The 26267-nt window shown below is 55.8% G+C and overlaps 2 protein-coding genes across 8 annotated transcripts in view; one reads left to right on the forward strand and one right to left on the reverse strand.

The window, feature by feature from the left end:
- The window catches only part of Sbno2 (strawberry notch homolog 2), a 43814-nt gene extending 29309 nt beyond the window's left edge, over positions 1 to 14505 (forward strand). For 4 of the 5 annotated variants that reach the window (XM_087556993.1, NM_001439573.1, XM_087556992.1 and 1 more), the window contains 28 exon segments: positions 469 to 630; positions 3348 to 3431; positions 3654 to 3750; positions 3924 to 4078; positions 4159 to 4292; positions 4371 to 4461; positions 4564 to 4707; positions 5504 to 5621; positions 5975 to 6080; positions 6333 to 6486; positions 7571 to 7747; positions 7831 to 7928; positions 8343 to 8422; positions 9318 to 9509; positions 9743 to 9912; positions 10324 to 10455; positions 10651 to 10786; positions 10866 to 10978; positions 11060 to 11131; positions 11214 to 11322; positions 11476 to 11550; positions 11637 to 11780; positions 12588 to 12682; positions 12753 to 12845; positions 12940 to 13071; positions 13161 to 13237; positions 13349 to 13539; positions 13631 to 14505. In XM_087556993.1, coding sequence (XP_087413119.1) covers positions 5552 to 5621; positions 5975 to 6080; positions 6333 to 6486; positions 7571 to 7747; positions 7831 to 7928; positions 8343 to 8422; positions 9318 to 9509; positions 9743 to 9912; positions 10324 to 10455; positions 10651 to 10786; positions 10866 to 10978; positions 11060 to 11131; positions 11214 to 11322; positions 11476 to 11550; positions 11637 to 11780; positions 12588 to 12682; positions 12753 to 12845; positions 12940 to 13071; positions 13161 to 13237; positions 13349 to 13539; positions 13631 to 14088 — 2874 coding nt within the window. In that variant the 5' untranslated portion in view covers positions 469 to 630; positions 3348 to 3431; positions 3654 to 3750; ... (3 more) ...; positions 4564 to 4707; positions 5504 to 5551 and the 3' untranslated portion in view covers positions 14089 to 14505. 5 annotated transcript variants of the gene reach the window in all.
- Positions 14506 to 15154: 649 nt separating this feature from the next.
- Positions 15155 to 17973, reverse strand: Gpx4 (glutathione peroxidase 4). 3 transcript variants are annotated; one of them, NM_017165.4, is given in 7 exon segments: positions 15155 to 15404; positions 15487 to 15546; positions 15631 to 15655; positions 16383 to 16534; positions 16695 to 16839; positions 16931 to 17025; positions 17824 to 17973. In NM_017165.4, coding segments are annotated over 7 exon segments (594 nt in total). In that variant the 5' UTR covers positions 17908 to 17973; the 3' UTR covers positions 15155 to 15371.
- Between the last annotated feature and the right edge of the window lie 8294 nt (positions 17974 to 26267).

Genomic DNA, 26267 nt, shown 5'->3' on the forward strand with positions numbered 1-26267 from the left:
AGGGTGAAGAATTGCCCTGAGTCTGAGGCCAGCCTGGGCTACAGAGTAAACAAACATTGTTACTCAGTTTCATCCATAATCCATATAGTTTACTCATTTAAGCTGTACATTTCTGCTGTTTTAATGTAGTCATGGCTGTGTATTTATGACTTTTAGAACATTCCATCCCATCAAAGAGAACCCCATCCCCACTGGCCATCACCATCCTTACCCAGCTCTGGAAACCCTGAACCACTTGCCATCACTGTGTTCTCCTAGTCTGGACATTTTCTGTTATGGAGTCCCCATTGTGTGGCCTTGTATGTCTTGCTCTCACTGAGACCGTGTCCTCATGGTCACTCCATGCTGTGGTGTATGGGGTCTTCACTCGTCTTCCTGGCTGTGTGACACTCGGAATACATTGTTGCTTGCCTGGACATGTGAGTGCACACACAGCTAGCCACTGTGTCACCACTGTCTGTCTCCTAGGATCCTTCATGCCTCGAGGACCTCTCCAATGCCTCTGTCTTCTCCTCGTCTGTGGATTCCCTGTCAGATATCCCAGACACACCCGACTTCCTGCCGGCCGACAGCCTCAACGAGGTGCCTACCATCTGGGATGTCAGCACCACCTCCACCACCCGGGACAAGGTCAGCATTCAGGGCACCTCCAGGGTCACCCTGGTGACACAGGTGGACAAGGAGGGCTGGCAGAGCTTGAGTATGATGACAGTGTGTTCAGGCCTGGGCTATAAGGGATCCTATACCCCAGAGGCTGGCAGGCCAATCCCCAAAGCTCTAGAGACAGCCCTAGAGGCCTCCCACATTCTTTTTTTTTTTAAGATTTATTCATTTATTATATTTAAGTACACTGTAGCTGTCTTCAGACACACCAGAAGAGGGCATCGGATCTCTTTACAAATGGTTGCGAGCCACCATGTGGTTGCTGGGAATTGAACTCAGGACCTCTGGAAGAGTAGTCGGGTGCTCTTAACCGCTGAGCCATCTCTCCAGCCCCGGCCTCCCACATTCTTCACGTCCCCTCATACCCTGTACTGTGCCCAGATGTTGTATACCTGCTGGGGACACGGATGCTTCCTGCAGAGATGGAGAGCAGTTTGGGGGTTTGTCTTCCTTCAGTTTCTGAGGCAGGGACTCACATAGCCCAATCTGGTCTCAACTTTGCTCAAGGTTACCCTTGAGCTGCTGATCCGCTTCTCTCTGAGTCCTGCGGTGACAGGTGTGTGCCCGCATGTCTGACTCCAAAGGCAATTTGGGTCACCAATTCTCACCCCAAGAACTCTGCCTATAGTGGACTTCAGATGGTGTCTGGAGGCAGACATGTGTGACTGTTGCAGCCAGGGGCAGCTCCTGGCCTACGGTGGGCGATAGTCAGAGATCCTGCTAAGCTCCCCGTGTGGCCCAGAATGCCCGAGCCTTGTGTCCAGGAGGAAGAGACACCTAGCTGATGGTTTCATGCTGGGTCTATTCCCTGACCGCCACAAGCAGTGTCCCTGAAGCAAGCAGTGTCTCTCAGGGACACTTTGTCCACACACTCAGCAGGCAGGTGACTGTAGGACACCGAGGCTTCCGGGTGTGCAGGACTCTGACCCAGAGGGATCTTAGCCAGCAGTGGTTTCCCCCCAGGGGACATTAACAGTGTCTGGGAGATGGGTATGGTTATCCAACTTAGGGAGCTCCTGGGGTAGACAAAGCCTCACTGACCTGACCTGGTCCCCAGTCCCAATGATGCAGGGGACCTAGTCCAGGCCTTGCCAGGGTCTTCCAGATGGAAGCTTCTAGACTTTGAGAGTGTAAGTTAGGATTGCCCCTGGGAGCGTCCAGGAAGGAGGCCCTGGAGCCATACAGCTCCAAGCTAAGGGCTGACAGTGCAGTTGGCACAGAGCCAGCAGGACAGGCAGTCCCGTGTGTCCCTTACTCCCTGCTGTGTGGAGCCATGAGATCAAGGCCACAGGGTACTGCCTACCCTGCCCAGGGCCCCAGGCTGCCTGGACCAAGCAAGCCCATATCTGAAACCCAACACCCTATGCGGCTCCTGCCCGGGGCATGACTCAGCCTTCCAGGAACCTCCAGTCTGTTTGGGTTTTGTTAATTTAAGAAAGGAAAAAAAGACTGGAGGGCTGAGTGTGGACTTCAACCTTCCCCAGCTTCCGCTGGCTTTCAACACCCCTGGCCCTGTGCCCAGCAGAGCAAGGGGCATGTGATAGTGACTGTGCAGTAGTGCCACAGAGGCTCCTGTCCTCCCTCGGATGCCACATCTCAAGCAAGCCCTATAGGTTAGGACTGAAGGCCACTTCCCTCGTGGCCAGTGGCCAGCATGGCCCAGTCGCTGAGCAGCTGCTCCCTGTCCTGCCAACCAGAGGGTCTAGGTTCTCTCCTCCCCACCACATGGCCCAGGTGTGGTATTGTCCCTGTAATCCTAGCACCCAGAAGGAGAGGCAGGAAGATTGGGAGTTCAGGGTCATCCTTGGCTACATCCCTAGGGAGTTTGAGGCCAGCCTGGACTACATGACCCTGGTCTGAAAAAAAAACAAAAACAAAAAACACAAGGGCTGTGATGCCTTTGCAGAGGACACAGGCTCTGTCCCGAGCATCTGCATGGTAGAGCACCACCATCTGTAAGTCCAGTTTCAGGGGGTCTGGCACCCTCTTCTGGCCTCTGAGGGCACTGCCTTCACACAGGGCACTTTTACATACATGTAAGGAAAACACGCAGACACACAAAATATAAAACTTTAAAATCTATCTATATGTCTGTAGATTGAGGATTTGAGAATCAGATCAGTGTGCAAAGGAGAACCCTGTACCCTGCGTGTGTGTACCCTGCGTGTGTGTACCCCGCGTGCGTGTACCCCGCGTGCGTGTACCCTACATGGGCTCAGACTCAGCACACTGGCCAGGCCACACATTTGTCCGGAACTGGTCAGCACTTGTGGCCCATCCATGTCTCCTACAGAGGAATATTTGGAGTCTGGTCATGCGTTGGGGACATTCTCACCCTGTCACCCATAGAGGAACCTTTACCCTGGGGAGGTCCTCGGCTTCCCCCACAGGTGGTATGGCCACTCATTAGCTCAAGGACATTTACCCAGCCCTCAGGGCCCAAGTCTGCATCCTGGGACTGGCTGGCTGGCCTTTGTCCACTTTTCCCTGGACCGGGTGCTACATCTTGGGGTCTCCCATATGCCACAGGGTCATAGACTGTTGTCAGCCCTCCCTACCGGGGCCTGCCAAGTCACAGTATGAGTCAGGCAGGGCTTTGCCCCTGAGACTGAGCATCCCCTGCCTAAGGACACAGACACTGGCATAGGAGGCATGGCTCACGCCCTGCCCTGCTGTCCCCACAGCTGTTCCTACCGAGTGTGCCATTCTCGGCTCTGGAAGACCCGGTGACCGCAGTTTCCAGTACCCCGCTTCTCGTCAGCTATCAGGTGAGCCGAGTGGCGGGGGTCTCCTGGGGCTCGAGAGGCTCAAGCTCAGTGTGCAAGGCCCTAGGAGCCTGGATGCTGGAATGCCCTACCTGTTGTCCAGTCGCAAACACCGGGCCCCACGTGGGGCTGAGGGCAGAGCCACTTGGTGCAGCCCTCTGCTGCCCCTGGGGAGGTTCGGTCAACACAGTGTGGGACAGACCCCTGAACTGTCGCACCCTGCAGTCACACAGCCAGCCTGAGGAGGAGGAAGGCGAAGACGAGGAGGAGGCTGAGGAACTGGGCCATGCTGAGACCTATGCCGACTATGTACCTTCCAAGTGTGAGTGTCCCGGCCAGGGACGGCATGGAGACACCCACTAAGATGAGGTCGAGTTCCCGATCCGTAGTGTGAAGGCATCAGGAGCAGGTTCTGTGAACAGGGTGGAAGACTGGCATGCTGCTGGCCTCTCTTCCTCTGTCATGTGCCAACTCTGCCCTCTGTCCCATCACCAGCCAAGATTGGAAAGCAGCACCCAGACCGTGTAGTGGAGACCAGCACACTGTCCAGCGTTCCGCCCCCAGACATCACCTACACCCTGGCACTACCCACCTCAGACAACGGGACCCTGTCTGCCCTACAGCTGGAAGCCATCACCTATGCCTGCCAGGTAGCTGCCCCACCCGCCCTTCCTGGCTCATAAGGAGAGTGCCAGGTACACAGGCCTGACCCGCCTCTATTCACCCACAGCAACACGAGGTCCTGCTGCCCAGTGGGCAGCGTGCTGGTTTCCTGATTGGGGATGGGGCCGGCGTGGGCAAGGGCCGCACGGTGGCTGGCATCATAGTGGAGAATTACCTGCGGGGCCGGAAGAAGGCTTTGTGGTGAGTAACCTGCCAGTGGAGGGGGTAGGGGGCATAGGGTGGGTCAGGGAGGCCTTCCTGACCAGGCGTCTCCTGTAGGTTCAGTGCCTCCAATGACCTCAAGTATGATGCAGAACGGGACCTGAGAGACATCGAGGCCCCCGGCATTGCGGTGCATGCACTAAGCAAGGTGGGCTGGGCACAGGGGGCTGAATCCAGACCCCTGAGCAAGGAAGGAACTGAGGCAGGGGCATCCCTGAACACATCCCCGTGTCTGAACCTGTGTCCACAGATCAAGTACGGTGACAACACTACCTCAGAGGGTGTCCTCTTTGCCACCTACTCTGCCCTGATTGGAGAAAGCCAGGCGGGTGGGCAGCATCGCACACGCCTACGCCAGATCCTGCAGTGGTGTGGAGAGGCCTTTGATGGTGTGGTATCCTGTGGCCAGGGGTGGGTGGGTGGGCATGGAGAAGGGCAGAGCTGAAGCACTAGGGCTGTACTAAGTAGGTGTTGAATGGGAGGGGCCCAAGGCCAGACATACATAGCTACGAGTGCGCCGCCATACTAGGCCTGGGTCTTCACCCCCGCCTGGCACAGCCTCTTTCAGAGCCATTCTGATATTGGGGATTACGCATGGAGCAGGACTCACAAGTCATCCTCATGTCCTCCTGGCCTGCTTCCAGCCAGCATGTGAGTAACCAGGTTCCATACAGCGTTAGGGGTGACTGTTGGGAATATTGTGGCTACTCTGCATGACAAAGGCTGGCCGTGGGAGACGCTGGGTCTCCTCCTCTGTATGGGCAGCCCGCAAGACCCAGAGCAGTCTGTGCCATGGCCAGTGCCTCTGGCCCTCAGGGATGTGCCCAGGGACCCAACGGTGGTGGACGTGGAGACCCACAGGATCTGCACTGCTGGGGCAAGACCCTCAGCACAGCTCTCTTGCTGTCTTTCTCTTCTTGGCATTTTGTCCTTTGGTCTTGAGAGTCTTTCTGTGTAGTGCATCCCTCTTTGGTGTCTCCCCTTGACCCGTTTTTTTGAGACAGAGTCTGCCACAGCAGTTCGTCATGGCGAGGTGGGCCCAGACCTGGCTTTGTGGTGCTGAGGACAGAACCCTTAGGTTCATGCTAAGCAAGTCTGCCTGCTGCTGAGCCCCCCTGCTGCATTGTGGGATAGTTGGTTAGGGACACCTTCTGTGCTTCCGGAACATTCCTTAACCCAGCGTATCTCAGATTGTGTTTGACGAGTGTCACAAAGCCAAGAACGCCAGCTCCACCAAGATGGGCAAGGCCGTGCTGGACCTGCAGAACAAGCTGCCCCAGGCCAGGGTGGTGTATGCCAGCGCCACAGGTGAGATGAGGGCGGCAGCTGAGCTCACACCAGCGGCCTGCTTTTAGTGCCGTCATCTGCACAGGGAGGGGGGTCCTGCCATGCTAGATTGCAAAGATTTGGGTCTGTATCATTTTTGCCTGGCACCTGGGGCAGATGTAGCACTTGCTGTCTCTCAGCCAGCCTCCCCTTTACTCGTGGCTCTCTGACCTTGATGGTACCCCATCAAGACAGTTTCCTCAGAGCCTCAGTTCCCTCCCTTGGCCCGTGAGTCTCTGGGGCTGCCACACTGTACCCCAGGTTCCATTAGACCTACAGTACTTCCATATGGTGTGGTGAGTTCCTGGCCTCAGCTTCCTGCCTCCAACCCCTAGGCGCCTCTGAGCCCCGCAACATGATATACATGAGCCGCTTGGGCATCTGGGGCGAGGGCACACCCTTCCGGACCTTCGAGGAGTTCCTGCATGCCATTGAGAAGAGGTGAGCCCTGTCTCTGTCTCTGGGCTGGCTATCCTGGCCAGGTCTCCAGAGGGCCCATCTCTCCTAGCCCCTCCTGTCCCCTCGGAAAGATGAGCTTCCTCTCATGGTCCCTCTGCTCTGCCCCTCTCTGCCACACAAATTTCTCTCAGGCCGGGCCTCAACTGTCTTCCCCCGAGCCCAGGCCTGTGCTTAGTGGTGTGCTCTGCCTCCCGGCTCGTGGGTGAAGCGCTCAGAGGCTCTATGTGTCTGCAGGGGCGTGGGTGCCATGGAGATTGTGGCCATGGACATGAAGGTCAGTGGCATGTACATCGCCCGCCAGCTCAGCTTCTCAGGGGTCACATTCCGAATCGAGGAGATCCCACTGTCTCCTGTCTTCGAGCAGGTCTATAATCGGGCAGCCCGGCTGGTAAGATTGTCTGCAGGGACCCCTGTTTCTCGTAGGCCTGTGACACAGCATCACACCGTGGGATGTGTGGGAGGGAGCAGAAGCTTCCCAGGGTGTGCCAGAGCCACTCAGCATTAGTTTATCTGGAGCAAGTCTTTACAGATTTACTTAGTTATTATATATGAGCACACTGTAGCTGTCCTCAGACGCACCAGAAGAGGGCATCATATCCATTACAGATGGGTGTGAGCCACCATGTGGTTGCTGGGATTTGAACTCAGGACCCCTAGAAGAGCAATCCATGCTCTTAACTGACTCATGGTGCCCACGAGGCCTTGAGTTCAGCTGCCCTGTAGAGACTCTGAAACTAGGGGTGGGGACTCGTGCCTGTCATTCCAGCACTTGGGAGGTAGAGGCAGGATGATCAGAAATTGAAGGTTATCCGGCTAGAGAGATGGCTCAGTGGTTAAGACCACTGACTATTCTAGGAGTCCTGAGTTCAAATCCCAGCAACCACATAGTGGCTCACAACCATCTGTAATGGGATTTGATGCCCTCTTCTGGTGTGTCTGAAGACAGCTACAGTGTACTCATAAATAAAATAAATCTGGGGTTGGGGGTTTGGCTCAGTGGTAGAGCGCTTGACTAGGAAGCGCAAAGTCCTGGGTTCGGTCCCCAGCCCCGGAAAAAAAAAAAAAAAGAATAAAATAAATCTTTAAAAATAAAAAGAAATTGAAGGTTATCATAGACTTTATATCCAGCTCAAAGCCAGCCCTCTCCCCCAGTAAGTTAGACATAGAGTGCACATCTGTTGTCGCGTGTCCTGGAGCCTGGAAGTCTAAAGCAAGGGGATCAGGAATTCAAGGCCAGCCTGGGCTACCTGAGATTCTTAATCAAATAACAGTGATGGCCCTTGCCCAGCCCGTACTTTTTCCCCTATGAGCAGTTCTTTGACAGCCGTGGGTGTGGATGGAGCATGTTCTTGCTCACACTCACCCTGTCCGTCCTCAACTGTGCTCCCGTCTTCACTGGTGCTCCCCCACATGCTGCCCTAGTCCCTGCCAGAGACTGCCCGCCATCCTCAGCACGGGCCTTGCTTTTGCAGTGGGCCGAGGCCCTGAGTGTGTTCCAGCAGGCGGCTGACTGGATCGGTCTGGAGTCTCGGAAGTCCCTGTGGGGTCAGTTCTGGTCCGCACACCAGCGCTTCTTTAAATACCTGTGCATTGCGGCCAAGGTGCACCGGCTGGTGGAGCTGGCACAGCAGGAGCTGAGCAGGGACAAGGTGAGTCTAGACACCAGTCTGGGGAGGGGCAGTCATTTTAGAGACTGATGGAGCCCAGACACCCCATCTCCCCATCCCTGTAGTGCGTGGTCATCGGGCTGCAGTCCACAGGGGAGGCGCGGACCCGAGAGGTGCTAGACGAGAATGAGGGCCGCCTGGACTGCTTCGTCTCTGCAGCAGAGTAAGTGATGGACTTACTGGCTGGCTGGCCAGCTGGTCCTCACCCTGCTGTGCCTGTTGCTGTCCAGTGCCCCTCAGCAGCTGGGGAAAGGCCACCAGGGCGCAGGACCAGACAGGAATCTTGTGGGTCTGGAGGCACATGGGTTTTTGATCCTGGGACCTCAAAAGCAGACTTCTGGACATCTGCCCCCCACACAGTGGTGCTATTTCACCACAGTTCCATGGGCTTCTCAGGCCTGGCATCCACAGACCTACAGATCCCTCTCAGGAGTCACCTCAGTTTACCCCAGCGAGGCTCCTTCCTGCTGATCCTACCCAGGGACCCCAACCTGGGAGCCACTGTGTCCTGCTGCTCATCTCCTTGAAACTGCAAGGCCATGGCTGGCCCATGTGCTGAGCCCTCTCTCCCTTGCAGAGGCGTCTTCCTGTCCCTGATCCAGAAGCACTTCCCTTCCACCAGGAGGAGGCGTGACCGGGGAGGAGGAAAGAGGAAACGTAAATGCCCGCCCATCTCCTCCTCTGCTTCCCTCTCTACTCTCTACCCTGCCCTCCCTGCGGACCTGCCACTCTAGTGTCCTGCACTCTAGTGTCCCAGCTGGGAGTTTCCACAAGTACCCCAGGCAGTGCATGTGTGTAGAGCTGACCATTTCCCTGCAGGCTGCTCAGAGAAGCAAAGATCTGGGCAAAACCGTGGCCGACTCTAACCTCAGGCTACCCAGCCTGTCCATCCAGCCCCACTAGCCAAGGCCCTGGGAACCCCAGCTCCAGCCCCCACTGGTTGGCAGGCAGGCAGGCAGGCAGGCCTCTGCACTGCTCAGCTGTGCACATGCTGACCACAAGGACCGCCAGTGCCTGGAGCACTCGGGTCAGCGCCAGGGTCTCCTACCTTCCTTCCGGTTCACAGACCTCCCGAGCCAGGCTCAGAGAAGCCAGGTTCCTCACCCGCAGGCACACTGGTGGTGAAGGGCAGTGCAGCCTCCTCCTCTCCAGATGCCCCAAGACACTCACAGGCCCCACACCCTCCACACATCATTCTGTCTGACAAGACAGCACTGTCACATGAAGTGGCGGGACTTGTCCTTGGAGGAGGCTCTGATGTCTTCTGAGCCTCTCACCTACCACTAGGTCCAAACATGAAGCCATCATGGCTGGAGATGGGGACATGGTACCCCACGTTGCCTCTCCCTGCCAGAGAGGGGCTGAAGGGCTTCGTGGAAGGGATTCAAGACACATGCAACAGAGGAAGCCAGCCAGCCTTAGACCGGTGCCATACCAGAGTCAAGCCAGCTCCTAGCTTCAGCCCCTCTTGCTCTCTCTACCCTGCCACCCCAGCTTCACCCACTTCTGCAGCCTCCACTTCAGAAAGCTGACCCATGGCTCCTTCCTGCAGGGCGGCCTCGGGGTCGTGGTCCCAAGGCTTCCAGACTGACACTGGAGGCAGCAGGAGTTATCCGTATTAGTGATGGCAGCAGCACAGAGTCAGATGCTGGCCTGGATAGCGACTTCAATTCATCCCCAGAGTCCCTGGTAGATGATGATGTGGTCATCGTAGACGCCCCCACGCTCCCCACAGATGACCGAGGTGAGTGTCCATCATCCAACCAGACTTAGTCAGCAGCAGACATTACCACATGAGGACCTTTCTACCACATACCCTGTTACAGATGGGGAGGCTGAGGCTCACAGCCCTGCTCAGGGCTGAGCTATCACACACAGCTGAGTGACTGCTATACCCATGGGCCTCCATTCCCCTGCTGGGAGGCTCCTTACGCTGCTCCTGCAAGGCCACCTCACTGACCCTCTGCCCACCCCCAGGTCCCCTGTACCCACTTCAGAGAGACCTACAGGGCCCTGGTGTCCTGGAGCGGGTGGAACGGCTGAAACAGGGCCTGCTGGCAAAGGTGCGAGCACTGGGCCGGGAGCTGCCTGTGAACACATTGGACCAGCTCATCCACCAGCTTGGGGGCCCGGAGTGTGTGGCTGAGGTGAGCCTGGCAGCCCATAGACTGCTCTGAGGGCCCTATGTCAACCCCTGGGGACAGGGGCAGAACCTGGCTGCAGAGGGTCATGTGCGTGTGTTCCACCCCAACCCACATTGGCCAGCCTCTTCTACATGAGATCCCGTCTCAAAAAAGGGAAAGGGCTGGAGAGAGGGCTCACCAGCTAAGCACACTTCCTACTCTTCCAAGTAGACTTGAGGGCACCAGTATGTGCGTGTCACACACATACATGGACCTGAGGGGGCAGGAATTCTCTCAGCTACTGAAGCCACACTGCAAACCAAGGGTCCCAGCCGAGCCACCTTGTACCTCGGACAAGGACACAGTGCACTGGGCCCCTGGCCACCACACTGACCCTATGGGGAACCTCCTTTCTTCCTCCATCCCCAACCACAGATGACTGGCAGGAAAGGCCGAGTGGTATCGAGGCCCGACGGGTCAGTGGTCTTTGAGTCCAGAGCAGAGCAGGGCCTGTCCATCGACCATGTGAACCTCAGGGAGAAGCAGCGTTTCATGAGCGGCGAGAAGGTGGGGCCAGCGTGGACAGCTAGGGACAGCTAGGGGTGGGGGCTGTTCCCAGTGCATGGAGTGTATGAGTGCAAGGTGGGGAGGGGGTGTGGCTGCACTCCTGGAGGTGTACACCTTTCTCCCTGGGTACCCAGAGTTGGGCAGTGAAGAGGGCAACCCCCAAGCACCCTGACCCCTCTCACCCCCAACCTCCAGCTCGTGGCTATTATCTCTGAGGCCTCCAGCTCTGGTGTCTCCCTCCAAGCCGACCGGCGAGTCCAGAACCAGAGACGCCGGGTACACATGACCTTGGAGCTGCCTTGGAGCGCAGACCGAGCCATCCAACAGTTTGGTGAGGCCCCCAGCCCTAGTCCAATTATCCCTTCCCTGTAACCCCCTATCTCAGTCTCTTAGAGCCTTTCTGCCCTCAGGCCGCACCCACAGATCCAACCAGGTCTCAGCGCCCGAGTATGTCTTCCTTATCTCCGAGCTGGCAGGGGAGCGCAGGTTCGCCTCCATTGTGGCCAAGCGGCTGGAGAGTCTGGTGAGCAGGCCAGCCTGAGGCAGGGGCTGGGTCAGGTATGCTGGGGTCTGACTCACAAATTGTCCTTTGCTACCCTGACAGGGTGCTCTGACCCATGGAGATCGACGGGCCACTGAGTCCCGGGACCTGAGCAAGTATAACTTCGAGAACAAGGTAAGTCAAGGGGAGTGGGGAGGCTGCCATGTGAGGGAAGGCCACCCTCTACCTGGGCCTCATTCTCTCATCTGCCCCACAGTATGGCGCCCGTGCGCTCAGCCGTGTCCTTGCCACAATCATGGGCCAGACAAACAACAGGGTGCCCCTGCCCCAGGGCTATCCAGGAGGGGATGCTGCCTTTTTTCGGGGTGAGCCAGGGCTCATGAATGTGTCTGGGAGGTGTGGGACTACAGCAGGGCTGGTCCTGTCAGACTTTGGGGATGGGTGTAGGTGGATTTCTAGGGAGAGGCGAGGCATGGTGCCCTGGGACCCCAGGGTCATCGGTTGGTTTTCCTTCACAGACATGAAGCAGGGCCTGCTGTCTGTGGGCATCGGTAGCCGGGAGTCACGCTCTGGCTGCTTGGATGTGGAGAAGGGTGAGTCCCGGAATCACTGGAAGATGGTGATCCAGGGGCAGGGGAGAGGGTGGCGCCAGCAGCCTGAGACGCAGCTCCGCCCACAGACTGCTCCATCACCAAGTTTCTGAACCGCATCCTTGGGCTGGAGGTGCACAAGCAGAACGCGCTGTTCCAGTATTTCTCCGACACGTTTGACCACCTCATCGAGATCGACAAGAAGGAGGGCAGATACGACATGGGCATTCTGGGTAGGCCTCAAGGGCAGGGCTGGGCTCTACACCTTGTGCCCAGGGCCCACTGGAGCCCTGGTGACATCTGAGGCCCACTGTGTCCGTTATGTGAAGTCCATCACTGAGTGGCTACAGATGAGGGCTGGTTGATGTTCTAACAGTGGTCGCCTGGGGAGGCTCTTGCTCAAGACTCACGCTGTGCAGTTACAGAGAACAGTGCTTTGGGAATGTTGTCTCTGTCAGGATGCACTGAGAGGCAGCCTCGGCTGTACGCGGCCTGCAGGCTGTACTCACGCACAGGCTGTTGCCACCCCAGGCTAAGGCTTTAGGCCCTGAAACAGATGGTCATTTGTGAGTGTGGTGGCACTTGCCTGCCAACCCAGCTCTCAGAGGCAGAAAGAGCAGAAGTTCAGGCTCCTCCACTACATGTTGGATTAAAAGCTAGCCTGAGCTACCTGAGATCTTGTCTCAAGGCAAACAAAATAGCAAGGCTCCCTGCCCCTCGTCCAGACATAGTCAGGTTTCACCCTGTGCCTCAACTCACTCCAGCCCCAGCGGACCTGACACTTCCTTCTGCATAATGTGCATGCAGATAGAACTCTCATACAAAAAATAAATAAATCAAAAGCCCGCAATCCCTCTGGTAACCATGCACAGCAGGACACCGGGGGCCCCAGGCCACAGGGTTACCTGACACCCACCCGCAGGACATCTGACCTCCGGGCTTTTGGGTCTTCTGCTCAGTGATGGGTTAGTCACCTCTTATGGGGTACATCAGAGAAGAAGCCCCCTCGGGGTGGCCCTGACCTCCTACCCTCTCCTCAGACCTGGCCCCCGGCATCAATGAAATACATGAAGAGAGCCAGCAGGTGTTCCTGGCACCCGGGCACCCACAGGACGGGCAGGTGGTCTTCTACAAGGTGAGCAGGGAGCCGCCCGGCACCAGCCCGAGCTCCGCCCCAAACCTGCTAATACCCCCACTTACCACAGATTAGCGTGGACCGCGGTATGAAGTGGGAAGAGGCATTCACTAGGTCGCTGGAGCTAAAAGGCCCCTATGACGGCTTCTACCTCTCCTACAAGGTGAGTGAGTAGTCCCACCCCAGACAGCAGGTGCCCTGCCAGCCACCTACCCAGAAATCCCGGTGGCAGTCGACCTCACCACTCTGGCCCTTAGGTACGAGGCAGCAAAACGAGCTGCCTTCTGGCAGAACAGAATCGAGGCGATTATTTCACCGTGTACAAGCCAAACATTGGCCGGCAGAGCCAGCTGGAGACCCTGGACAACCTGTGCCGGAAGTTCCACCGGGTAGGGAAGAGCCTACCCTCTCATGGCGGCTGGGAATGCATGGGGAACTGAGCCTCTTCCCCTACTAATGTGTAGATTTGCGTCCCCAGGTCACCCCGGAAGAGGCGCGGGAACCCTGGGAGAGCAGCTATGCGCTGTCGCTGGAGCACTGCAGCCACACTACCTGGTGAGGCCGGGCACGAAGTCACAAGGAGGGCGGAGCTGGGCGGCCAGTATCCCAGGGCCTCGTGGTATGGGAAAGTGCAGACTATGAGCTGACCAGCGGTCCCTGGTACAGGAACCAGCGCTGCCGACTGGCACAGGAGGGCAAGTGCTGTGCCCAGGGCCTGCGCCTCCGCCACCACTACATGCTGTGCGGGGCGCTGCTGCGCGTGTGGGGCCGCATCGCTGCTGTCATGGCGGACGTCAGCAGTAGCAGCTACCTACAGATCGTGCGCCTCAAGACCAAGGACAAAAAGAAGCAAGTGGGTGAGTGGGGCAGCGGGCGTGGGGTTCCTGGAGAAAGGGTTCCCAAGCATGGTCCCCAGGAGGACCTGACTGCGTGTCCACACCACCACAGGCATCAAGATCCCGGAGGGCTGCGTTCACCGCGTACTGCAGGAACTGCAGCTCATGGATGCAGAAGTGAAGCGCCGCAGCGCTCATGGGTTGGCTGCGCGCCCGCCTACTCCTCGTGCGATTACACTTCCATGCGGTCCTGGTGAGGTGCTGGACTTGACCTACAGTCCCCCGGCCGAGCCTTTCCCAGCGCCTCCACGCTTCGCCTTCCCTTCGTTGCCACCCCCAGACCCCAGCTCTCTGATGCTGGGTACCAGGGACAACGCTACCAACCCTGTGGAGCTGGCACACCAGGGCTGCGACATCAATTTCAGGGAAGTGCTGGAGGACATGCTCCGCTCTTTGCGCGCGGGGCCCACTGAGACCCCTGCGCCTCTGGTGGGCGTGGGCGGCGGCGGAGGCGGTGGCACAGAGCGGCAGAGCGTTATCCACTTCAGTCCACCCTTCCCAAACTCTTAGGCTGCTACATCAGCCTCTGGATTACACTGCACTGGGCAGTAAGGCCTATGGGCTCCTCTGCTAGCAGGGGTTCCCATGACTACTGAGGGTGACTGGCCACGGTGCCTTCCCAACCAGTGGGGCGTGGGGCCCCTGTGCCTCCCCTGCTACAGCCATGCCCAGCCTAGAAGCCGTGGGGCTTGGTTGTCCCAGAGAGCTGGTAACTCAGGAAATCGGTGCTCGGGCCCCGCTGGCTATGGGGGCTCCACGGGGTAGACCCCGTTAATATATGCAATCCCCTGCCCCCTAAATTATTGTCACCTGCCCCTCCCCAGCCCCGGAATCTGTGGGCAGCCGGCAGGCCCTGGTTTCTATGTATTTATAACGAACTGTGTACATATGTAAAGACCTTTTCTAAAATATACATGCCTTTGCCTACTTCCCGTGTGCTGTGGCCTAAAGGTCAACAGAAGGGGGAACCGAAGGGTCCCAGCTGTGGCTGCCACCCACCTGTCCCGGGTTGGCTGGTAGGAACCAGCTGGGGAGACGGGATTCATCCCAGACAGTGGCAGCTGCAGTCCTGGCTGGGCTGAGGATCCTGGTCTCAGGCCTTGCACAGAGGTTGGGGAGGGGCAAGTCCGCAGAAGGGATGACAGGGAAGACCAGAGGCAGGCAGCCTCTATGACATACGGTTACTTAAGCTCAAGGCTCACAGTTCCACAGGGAGTGAAAAGGCCAGTAGCACAGGACAGGAGCAGAGACACTCTCAGACCCAATGACACTAGCTCAACCCACCATAGGCAGGCATCCCACAGTCCCCAGAGAACATGGGACAACTTACACACACTTAAACACACACAGACACACGGCCCTGCGGCGACCCTGACTCAAGTGTCCCAGACCTCAGGCCTCCTAGCAGGTTACTGCCCTCCTAAGCGGCCCACATCCTGGTCCTTCCTGCTGGCCTGGGCAGAGCTTAGGATGAGCAGGGACCTGTGAGCAGCTGAGCCAGCCCCACACCTGCAGTTGGAGGACGGACACTGCCTTCTGAGCCCACGTCTGTTCCCCACTGAGGACACACATGCAGCACATTTCTACATTTTATTCCCACAAGGCAGCCAAGGTGAAGCTCGAGCCCGGGGCCACAGGCCTCTGGACCTTCCTCCGGCGGGGATGCACGCCAGGTCCTCGGGACTGCCCCACCAGCGGGCTGGTTTTCAGGCAGACCGTCATGAGTGCCGGGGTGGAAGGCTCCAGGGGTCACAGGGCAGGGGGGCTCGGTGCAGGGGCACACACTTGTAGGGCTAGAGATAGCACGGCAGGTCCTTCTCTATCACCTGTAGGGAGACAACTCGTTCAGACTTGCCCCTCAGCAACCACACACAGCCCTTGCTCCGGCTGCTTGGCAAAGATGCTCACCTGGGGCTCCTCCATGGGACCATAGCGCTTCACCACGCAGCCGTTCTTATCAATGAGAAACTGGAGGACAGAGGAACATGTTGACAGGGCATGGCAGGGGTGGGAGGGAGCGGGGCCACACCGCCCACACTGTATGGCACTTACCTTGGTAAAGTTCCATTTGATGGCACTGTGAGAGACAGAGAGAGGGGAGGGAAAATGGGTTTAGAAGTGGTGCCTGCCAGGGCACATCTTTAATCCCAGCATTTAGAAAACACTGGTAAGTGGAGTTCTAAGCCAACCTGGTCGACATAGTCAGTTCCAGGCCAGCCAGGGATATATGGTGAGACCCTGCCTCAAACGGCGGAGGCTCACTCAGTGGTTAGAGGAACGAAGTGTTCTTCTGGAGAATGGGGTGGCACTACCAGTGCCCACATCACACGCTGGCTCACAAAAGTCTATTAACTCCACTTCCAGGCCCTTGGGGGCATCAGGCGCGGATGGGCTACAGACTTGCGTGCAGATAAAACCCACACACAAAACAATCCAGAGCAGCGGCGGGGTGGACAGACAGGCCAACGATTGTGAGCACTCAAGTGCAGCCCCCAGTCCCCACTTGCAACCCACCAAGCCCAGCTTCAGGAGAGTCCATGCCCTCTTCTGGCCTCTGCAGGCACCATACCTATGTGCTACACATAAATACACTCGGGCAAAACACCCATCTTTGAGGCGGCTTGGCCAGGTGGTGTACTCCTTTAATCCCGGCACTTTAGTAGGGCAGGCAGATCTCTGTGAGTTCTGGGCCATCTAGAGCTACACAATGAGTCAACCCCCTCAAAACATACTAAAAAATTGGCACTCCCTCCCTACCCTGGTCCAGAGCCATCTGCCTCCCTCCTTCCCCCAGGGCCACTTACTTTCCCAGCATGCCCCTGCCCTTGGGCTGGACTTTCATCCATTTCCACAGTGGGTGGGCATCGTCCCCATTTACACAGATCTTGCTGTACATGTCAAACCTGACATTGTAGCCGGCTGCAAACTCCTTGATTTCTTGATTACTTCCTGGCTCCTGCGGGCAGCAACAGATTTACTTGGAAGGTGCACTACACTGTACGCACAGACAGACAGACAGACAGACAGACACACACACACACACACACACACACACACACACACACATACACACACACACACACACACTGACACAGCACCCGGGAACAGCCACGGACCTGCCTCCCGAACTGGTTGCAAGGGAAGGCCAGGATTCGTAAACCACACTCGGCGTATCGGGCATGCAGATCGACTAGCTGAGTGTAGTTTACGTCGGTTTTGCCTCATTGCGAGGCCACGTTGGTGACGATGCACACGCAACCCCTACGGAGGGAAAGGGTGGGAATGAGGCCACAGTCAGGAGAGGCCCCGTTTTCAGACCAGCCATGTACCTCCCATATGATCAGACATCCACCTGTACTTATCCAGGCAAACCATGTGCCCATCGATGTCCTTGGCTGCGAATTCGTGCATGGAGCGCGCACAGCGCCAATCATCGCGGGATGCACACTGTAAAAAACAGGGAAACTGAGTGTCCTACCCCAGGTTCCCCAGGGGAGGAATATCCGACCCAAGGAAAAGTCCTGGGGCACTGAGTGGAGAGTCACGAGGCTCCTCCTTCTTCCATTAAGTACGCCCCTTTCAGGTCCTCCAGAAACATCTCTGGACATCCCTTAATATGCTACCAGGGAAGAGGACGGCAGGGGTATCCCTGGCCGCACACCAAGCCCAGGAACTCGTGGCTGTTGCTGGTCTGGGGAAGGTCCTGCAGCAGAGGCCGCGGGTTGAAAGGCTCGGGAATGGGCTCCATCCGGCGAGGGCGCGCCCTCCTGCGGCGGCGCGCGCGAGCTCTCCTCCTCCGAGGGCCTGGGCGCTTCCTAGGACTTTGGCGTCCAGGTTCACGCCGTCGCCGGCCTCCCGGGGACCGGCCGCGCTGTCTGCAGCGTCCCCGCTTGCGGGCGGCCGCGCGGCCCATGCCCGCCCGTCTGTGCGTCCCAAGCACAGCGCGGGGACAAAGAGCCGGTAGCCAAGGAGCCGCCGACTGTGACGCACCAAGCCAGGCGGGGCGCGTGACCAGGTCAGAGCCCGCTACAGTGACCCCGACACCGGTTCCCACCCCCCAGGAACCTCCCCGGCCGAGGCCTGGCCTTGTTCAGCCCCGGGGATGCCTATCAGACTCCGCTTTCCCACCTGGGTGCCCCCTACTCTAGCTAACCGATCCCACGACCCCCCGACCTCCACCCTGGACACAGTGACCCGACTCCAACCCTGCCCCCTCCCGCGATCCCCTAGGTCCCAGTAACCCACCATGGTGCCAGCCAGGCCAGGCACAGCCAGAGCCCCGCACAGCAGCGCTGGCTTCAATAAGCGGCTCAGACGGCCCCAGCTCATCTCGGCGGCCGGAGCCAGCGGCTCCTCCCCTCACGCAGCCGACCAATGGACGCGCGAGGCCGAGTCTGGCTTGCCCGCCCTCGGCCACGCCCACTGACGTCTCTTATTGGCCGGGTGCGCCTGCGCCGAAGACGCGAGACCCCTGCAGCCAATGGGAAGCCTGAATGAAGGGGCGGCTTGGGCGGGGCGGGGCTTGGAGTTTGTTGTTGTCAGCAACTGCGCATGCTCAGTGATGGGAAAGACGGAGAAACGGGAGTAGCGTCCACGCGGGCTACGCGTTGGAGGGCTGCAGACAGTTATCCGCGAGGTTGCCCGCAGCGGAGCAGGGTGCCAGGGCGCTTTGGGGAAATCCCTGGGAATAGAAAGCATGGCAAAATCATCTCCCTAAACATCCCCTTGAATACAGGAGTCTCTTTTTTTCTTCTGGAAACAGAATCTCATGTAGCCCAGGCTAGCCTTAAACGGTTTATGTAGCAGAGGATGACCTTGAACCTCTGGGCCTCCAGCCTCAGCTTTCTGGTGCTGGGATCGCGGAAGTCGGCTAGTCCCTTCATTCCCTTCCATTTCTATTTTTTTTTTCAGAGGTTGTCTTCATGTAGCTCAGGCTAGCCTAAACTATTGTGTAGCCAGCACAACCTAAAACTCTTGATCCTCCTGCCTTCACCTAAGAGTTGGAATGGCAAAAGTGTCCAGCCATGCAGTGCAGAGATGGAAGCCAGAACCTGAAGCGTGCCAGGGAGGGTTCTCAACCCACTGATTCCCCACTGAACCCCAGATGTAGCTAGAACTCACAGCAATCCTCCTGCCTTAGGTTCCTGGGTACTAGGATGATATAGGTCGATGACACCAGGCCTGGTCCTGTCCGCTGTAGGTACTGATGTGAAGGAGATGATCTGAGGGGTGGTAGGAGGGCTTGGCGGAGAAAGCCACTGCCAAGCAAACACACAGGACTCCAGATCACAGCACCCACACCAACTGCGCACAAGGATGCTCTTGTCATTCCAGAACCTGGGATTCCGAAGACTGGAGGATCCCAGGGGCTCAGTTAGGTCCGCCAAATGCTTGTGCTCAGTGAGGGAGCCTGCCTCAAAACCAAGACAGATGGGCCTGCTAGCCAGCCATACCCTGAGCCCCAGCCCTTGGAGGCTGAGAGGGCAGCCTGGCCTAGTTAGCAATTTCCAGGTGGGCCAGGGCTACACAGTGAACCCTGGATCAGAAACACAACAGTTCCTGGGACCGCAGAGGTCCCTGTCCATATGTAAGAAGCTACAGGTCTTGAAGACTGTGTGAGAAACTAAAGGCCCGAGGTTCCTCCCTGCAACTTTCCTTGTGACCTTGTCTAGGCCCCACTGCTCTCAGCCCAGCACTGTGGGCCCTTTGCCCTCTCTGTGTCACAGGAGTGACTCAGAAATTCCTCAGCCCAGTTGCCTGTCCAACACGCCCTCCCCTGGACTCTAATCCCTTAAATCCTCCCTATTTTTCTGACCCCTGGAGGAGACCATCTGCTGCTGAGACAGATCAGGAGCCCTCCCCAGGAGAGGATCTAGGTCTAGGGGAGCTCAGGAGCACCTTCCTTCTACTCCAGTCCTAAACGCACCTTGGACAAACCCCCAGAAGGTTAAGATGACCAGAGATCTGGGTCCTCAAGATCCATTCTTGAACAACCCTGTTCTGTAGGTTCACAGTAGCTCCGAGGGCCCCTCCCACCTCAGGAAGTCGCTGTTTCCTCCCAGTCCCTAGACTGGGGTGACATGGCCTCTGAGGGACTAGTGTGAAGTTGTAAATACCAGTGCCCAAAGGCTTACAGCCACACCCTCACAGGGCGTCTGAAAGGCCCCTGCTTCTGGGCTACTGTTAACCTCGATAAACGCTGGACTGAGAAAGAGGCCCAGGGCTGGGGCTGAAGGTGGCCGCACTGGAGGATCTGGGAGGGATTTGCATGTGGGGTGCCTGCCTCTCCCAAGGAACCCCAACTTTACCCTAATTTAACCAGTTGGGAAATGAAAACCTGAGCCACTTAGTGCCTTCCGAGAAGCCACAACTCCAGGAAGGACCAAGACAGAGCCTGGCTTTTACCTTTCTTATTGTGGAGACCGGGTTGGGGTGGGGGTGAGAGGGTGGGGTGGGTGTCTCATATAGCCCAGGCTGGCCTGGAACTCACTTTGTAGCCAAGGATGACCTTGAACTCCTGATCTTCCACCTTACCTCCTGAATGTTAGGATGACAGGTTTGTTGGTTTGTTCGGCCTGTTTTTGGGGTGCTGGGTGTGGACCCTGGGTTTTGCAAATACCAAGTGAGCCCTTGAGTCCCAGCCTTTGACTCTAATTTCCTTTGTTTTCTGAGACCTTTGTTTCCATTCCCCCAGGCCAGCCTCAGCTCCTTGGAGCTTCCCTCTTCTTGCTTCCTAAGCACTCGAAATACAGAGGCACAGCCACCAACTGGGGACACTGGGAATAAGAAATTGACGTCATGGATGACCTGCTGAAAGGATTTAGGAAAGATTAAGTTATGCAAAGTGGAATTTAGCCAAGGGAGTGCTCTCAGAGGCTTGCAGCCTTGACCTGGACAGTAGGAAGAGAACTCTAGAACAGAGTACTCTGATTCATTACTAAGATTGGCCAGTTAGGCTTCCTTCCCATAACAAACGGAGCCCCAGTCCAGGCTCACAGCTGGCCCTTGCCGGATATCGAAGCCCTGGAGTTCAAAGTCAGCCCATGGACTCCTGCAGCCAGTCAGTCCGGTCTTTCCTCAATTCCACTCTCAGGAAGGGCTGGATTCTGTCAAGCAACAGGCCCCTAGGCTGTGTCCAAAGGACTGAGATTCTATTTAAACCGGAAATCTCCCCCTTCGTCCAAACAGCCTTGGATTGTTTCTGCCTCTATCAAACATGTTTAACTGATCAAAGTTGGGGCCGTGAAGCCATAGAAGCTAAGACAACCTTGGGTCAAGACCCCTTTGGGGACCCTTTTACAGAGGTCCTTCCTTATCAGATCATCTGCACACTAAATACTTAGAATTAAGTCATAACTCACAAACCTACAGTTATGAAGTAGCAATGAAAATAATTGGTTGGGGGGTCACCATGACATAAGGCCCTGTATTAAGGGATGGCAGCATCAGGAAGATTGAGAGGGTTGTTGTCGCTGGCTGCACCCTTTGTGCCTTGAGCAGAGCTGGTCAGGTGCTCTTGGGAATTTCCCTTCGGTGATCTGTAAGTGTTGGAGAGATTTCTCACTGTGCAAGTGTCGGGAGCCAAACCAGCCCAAGCTCTCAAATCTCAATCGAAGGACAAAGGCAATGATAGTTCTTTTTTTTTTTTTTTTTTCCGGAGCTGGGGACCGAACCCAGGGCCTAGGCAAGCGCTCTACCACTGAGTTAAATCCCCAACCCGGCAATGATAGTTCTGAGTCCTTATCTAGGGGCTCACATGACAAGGTACAGCCTGGGTTTGGGGCTTAAACCTCAAGAGTCAAGGTTTTGTTTCCCAAGAAGTCTGATTTCTCCCCTGAAGGGCTGTGATGATTGACTGGTCCTAAGGCAAGCTGCGTCTGAGGTGTCCCAAGTTCTCTTTGCCAACATTGTCTGATTTAACTCTCTGCTGTCCTAGACCATTCCCCACCTACAAATTGGATGCTGGATTTCAAAAGTTTCTTTGAAACAGGGTTTTTCCATATAGCCCAAGCTGGCCTCAAACTCACAGAGATCCTCCTGCCTCTGCCTCCAGGATCGAAGGTGTGTGCCACCACTGCATGGAGGATGTGGTGCTCTTTAATAACCTTGCTTGGCCTAAGGCATCAGTTTATGCAAGAGCTCCTAGGCCTAGCTATTGCTTTTGCCTTTCTCCTTCAATCCCCACTCCTCTCATACACCCCACCGTTGCGTTTTGAGACCTTTATTCCTTTGTGCTTGGTCAGGAAGACATGTTAGTTCTAGAAGCGCACACTCCCAGAGAAACACCTTCTCCTTTACATTTATTTATTTTTTTAAAAGATGTTATTTATTTTATGTGTATGAGTACACTGTAGCTATCTTCAGACACACCAGAAGAGGGCATCGGATCCCCGTTACAGATGGTTGTGAGCCACCATGTGGTTGCTGGGAATTGAACTCAGGACCTCTGGAAGAGCAGTCAGTGCGCTTAACCGCTGAGCCATCTCTCCAGCCCTCTCCTTTACATTTATGTAGTCAATTCACATTTATCGTTCGTTTGTGTATGAGTGTCTTTTCTGCATATAGTCTGTAAACTATATGTGTTCCTGGAGTCTAGGTCAGAAGGAGACACGGAGCCTCTGGAAGTTGATATTTATGAGGCTGCTGGGCATTAAACTTAGGCCCTGTGCAGCAACAAGTGTTCTAAAGCTCCATCTCTCCAGTCATTGTGCTTCCTCCCTCCCTTCCTTCCCTCCTTCCTTCCTTCCTTCCTTCCTTCCTTCCTTCCTTCCTTCCTTCCTTCTTTCTGACACTCTTACTATGCAGACTAGACTGACCTCTTTCCTCCAGTGCTGGGTGTAGTGAAAATCCTGGAATTTTGGTTTCTTTAAAAAAAAAAAAAACAAAAAAAAACAGGTGTAAGAATGTGTTTTCATGGGGAGGGCGGTAATGGGGGAGGATGGGGAGGGGAACACCCGTAGAGAAGGGGAGGGGGAGGGGTTAGGGAGATGTTGGCCCGGAAATCGGGAAAGGGAATAACAATCGAAATGTAAATAAGATAAGAAACACCCAAGTTAATAAAGATGAGAAAGAAAGAAAGAAAGAAAGAAAGAAAGAAAGGGAGAAAGAAAGAAAGTGTTTTTGTTAATCCCAGGCATGGGATGTGAGGCTGCTTCATACCGTCTGCAGCAACTGACTATGAGTTGCCTCGTGCTCTAGCAGAGGTGTGGTTTTGCCAGCCAAAGACAGTGTCTGAGAGTGTGTGATGTTTGGAATTCTGGGAACTTTTCAGAGGGTACATACATGCTGGGCCCCAAGAGGTGGGGTTGATGGCTGTTGGCTTGGTTGTAATTTGTTAGCAGTTGTGCTCTAAGAAGAAACACGGAGAAAGAAATTAGATTCAGGTCTCTCTCTCTCTCCCCTCCTTTCTTCTCTTCCACCTAGTGATAGGAGGTGAAACCGAGGGGATACATGGTGGGAAAAGGAGGAACCCACGAAGTAGTTAAGGTCCAAGGCCTTGCTGTCTCCATGCCTGTCACATGATCCTTTTTAAAGAGGGGGGGCTGTGAAGTTAAGTGGACAGAGCTCACCACCCTCACTGCCAAAACCCCCGGTTTCCAACCCCAGCAGAGGAGGGACAGTGTGTGCACGGTCACCAGCACTCCAAAGCTGAGGGCAGGAGGTCATGCATTGGAGGTCATGCTGGGCTACAAAGACCTGGTATCAAAACAGGACAAGGAAAATAGAGGAGCAAAGTGGTGTCTCCGGAGACCTCACTGAGACCCAATGTGGGTTACTTGGAGGTGGCTTCTGCTTGCAGATAGTGGTTCCTTTGTGTGCTAGTCAGTGGCCCTTGCTTAGAAGAAAACCAGAGCCACACCCTCCACCCTCAGACTTGTTTGCACCAGGAATTCCAGGCAGCCCCCTGACTGAGGTTGTCACCTCTGTAACACAGATAACAACTAACTGTGGTGGTGATTTTTCTTTCTGTATTTTCCTCTCAACTGTAACATATGACTGCAGTTTCCCCTCCCTTCTCCCCGCCTCCATCTACCTCCCCTTAGAAAAATGCAGGCTTCCCAGGGACTTAAACCAAATACAGCATAACAAGCTACAATAAGACCCAGTACATACCAGCACACCAACGTAAGGCCGTAAGGAGGAAAAGAGTCCTTCTACAAAGCAGACAAAAGTTTTCATTTTGTGTGCATTTGGTGTTTTGCTTGTATGTATGTTTATGGGGGTGTCAGATCCCCTGGAACTGGAGTTACAGGCAGAATACTGTACACATGGGTGCTGGGAGTTGAACCTGGATCCTCTGAGAGAGCAGCCAGTGCTCTAACCACTGAACCATCTGTCCGGTCCTTTTTTTTCTTTTCTTTTCTTTCTTTTTTTTTTTTCTTTTTTCTTTTTTTCGGAGCTGGGGACTGAACCCAGGGCCTTGCGCTCACTAAACAAGCGCTGTACCGCTGAGCTAAATCCTCAGCCCCCCCCCCTTTTTTTTAGACCAAGCTGAGCTTGAACTCAGAGGAATCCTCCTGCAGAGCTCCTGGGATTAAAGTATGTGCTTTTCCAAGATTTATTGTTCTTGTATGTGCACCTGTGTTTTCTTGTGCTGTTCCTACAATGGAATCACTAGGTACCACAGTAATTGTTCAGCCTTTGACTCTTCTCTGTCTGTGTTACGTACGCGTGCACCATGGAAGTGAGCGTCAGATCCCTGGCGCTGAAGTTACAGGTGGTTGTGGACCACCACATGGGTGCCAGGAACCAAGCCCAGGTTCCCGTCCACAACAGCTTAGGCTCCTACCCAGGAACCCGCTCTCCAGCCCCCCCCCCACCGCCCCCACCCGTTCATTCAAAGCACCCTCTACCTTCCCTCCCACAAGCCCTGAGTTGTTTCTGGCAGGGCGGTGAGTTCAGGTGCCAAGGCCACAGTCTGAGTCATTGCTCAGGGCCCTGGGATCACACTCCAGACAACACCTGTCTTCCCTCTGCTTGCCACGGTCCCTACCACTCATTGGGCCGAGCAGTGCCATTACCCCACCCTGCCACCCATGCCAAGCCCTTGGGCTGCTCCCATTCCGCTCACCCTGTCACCTGGCCCAGGGCCCTTTCCCCAGGCCTCCTCCTCTCTCCTCCCAGCTGCTCCCCTCCCTGGGCCTGCCCAGTGTTGGATTCTCACACCCTAACACCCTGTCTTCCCACCTCCAACATCTGCCATTTCTTCCTGCCCTGATATTGTGCCTGGGTCCAGCTCAGGCTGCAGGCCTAGGTCATGGCAACCTTGCCCAACTTGGCAGTTGGTGGCTCCCTCGCCTCCAGACACCTCTTCCTCCTGGTTGCTGAGACACCCGGCTCCTCTGGCCCTGTGTTCTAGTTCAGGAACAATGGCAGCATGTTGGTCTGGGATGGGATGACTGCTTGCTGCAGACACAGCCAGGACTGGAGCCCAGGGAGGAGCCATCCTGTGCGCTGGGGTGCCCCTCCCTGACCCCTGCCGAGGTGCCCGCCCCCGGGGTGGGCGGCGCCAATTACAACTGTGGCCACAAAGAAACCCACAGAGTTAGCTTGGCTGTAGTTACCTGGTAGGTATAGAACTCGTTATGTATCCTAGACGGGATGAAAAGTTAAAGCAATCCTCCTGCCTCAGCTCCCCAGTTCTGAGAGGACACCCAACTGTGCCTCCTGTACCTGGTGGAGCTGGGACCCAGAGCTTCTGACAGTGCTGCTACAGTGCGTTATTCACTGAGCCCCAGCCGCCCTCCTGCTGATTATGAGGCTTGTTTTTGTTTTATTGAGACGGGGTCTATCTTAGTTAATTAGGGTTTTACTGCGTGAACAGACACCAGGACCAAGGTAACTCTTGTTAGGACAACATTTAATTGGGGCCGCTTACAGGTTCAGAGGTTCTGTCCATTGTCATCGAGGCCAGAGCATGGCAGCATCCAGGCAGGCATAGTGCAGGAGGAGCTGAAAGTTCTACATCTTCATCTGAAAGAAGCCAGGCACAGACTGGGTATCTTCAGGTAGTTAGGAGGAGGGTCTTAAAGTCCACACTCACAGTGACACACCTACTCCAACAGGGCCATACCTTCTAATAGTGCTGGGGCACTATTAGTATGGGGCAAACACAAACCATCACAGGGTCTTACTATGTAGCCTGGGCTGGCCTGGAACTTGCTATGTAGACCAGGCTGCCTCCTGAGAGTTTATTTATTTATGTCTATTAATTATGTCTTCGTGTGTTTATGCGTGTGAGTTCAGTCAGATACATGCAAAGACCAGAGGCCTTGGGTCCCCCTGAAGCTGGAATTGCGGGTGGTTCTGAGTCACCTGACATAGGTGTCAACAATGGAGCCACATCTCCTGCCTTGACTGTTTGACAGGGTTTTGCTAAGGGGTCCAGGCTGGCCTTATGGCAACCGCCTCTCCTCTCCTCTCCACAGTACCAGACGCTGCATGTTCCCTCCGTGTTCGTGGACAATACATTCCCATTAGCGTTACACGGGGAAACATGGGTTACCATTAAGGGGGGTAAGGCAGCAGCAGAGGGCCAGCTGGCCAGTGTGGGGACCAGAGAGAGGGGATGGGGCTTCTGCAACTGCACACATGCACGTATACATACATCTGTGACAGGAGGGATCCTCACTCGACAACAAAGCTAAGAGACTTCAGAGTGAAAGCCAGATGGATTCATTCTGCAAGAT

Source organism: Rattus norvegicus, chromosome 7 (assembly GCF_021556685.1).
Source record: "Rattus norvegicus strain SHRSP/BbbUtx chromosome 7, alternate assembly SHRSP_T2T, whole genome shotgun sequence".
NCBI classification, from domain to species: Eukaryota; Metazoa; Chordata; class Mammalia; order Rodentia; family Muridae; genus Rattus; species Rattus norvegicus.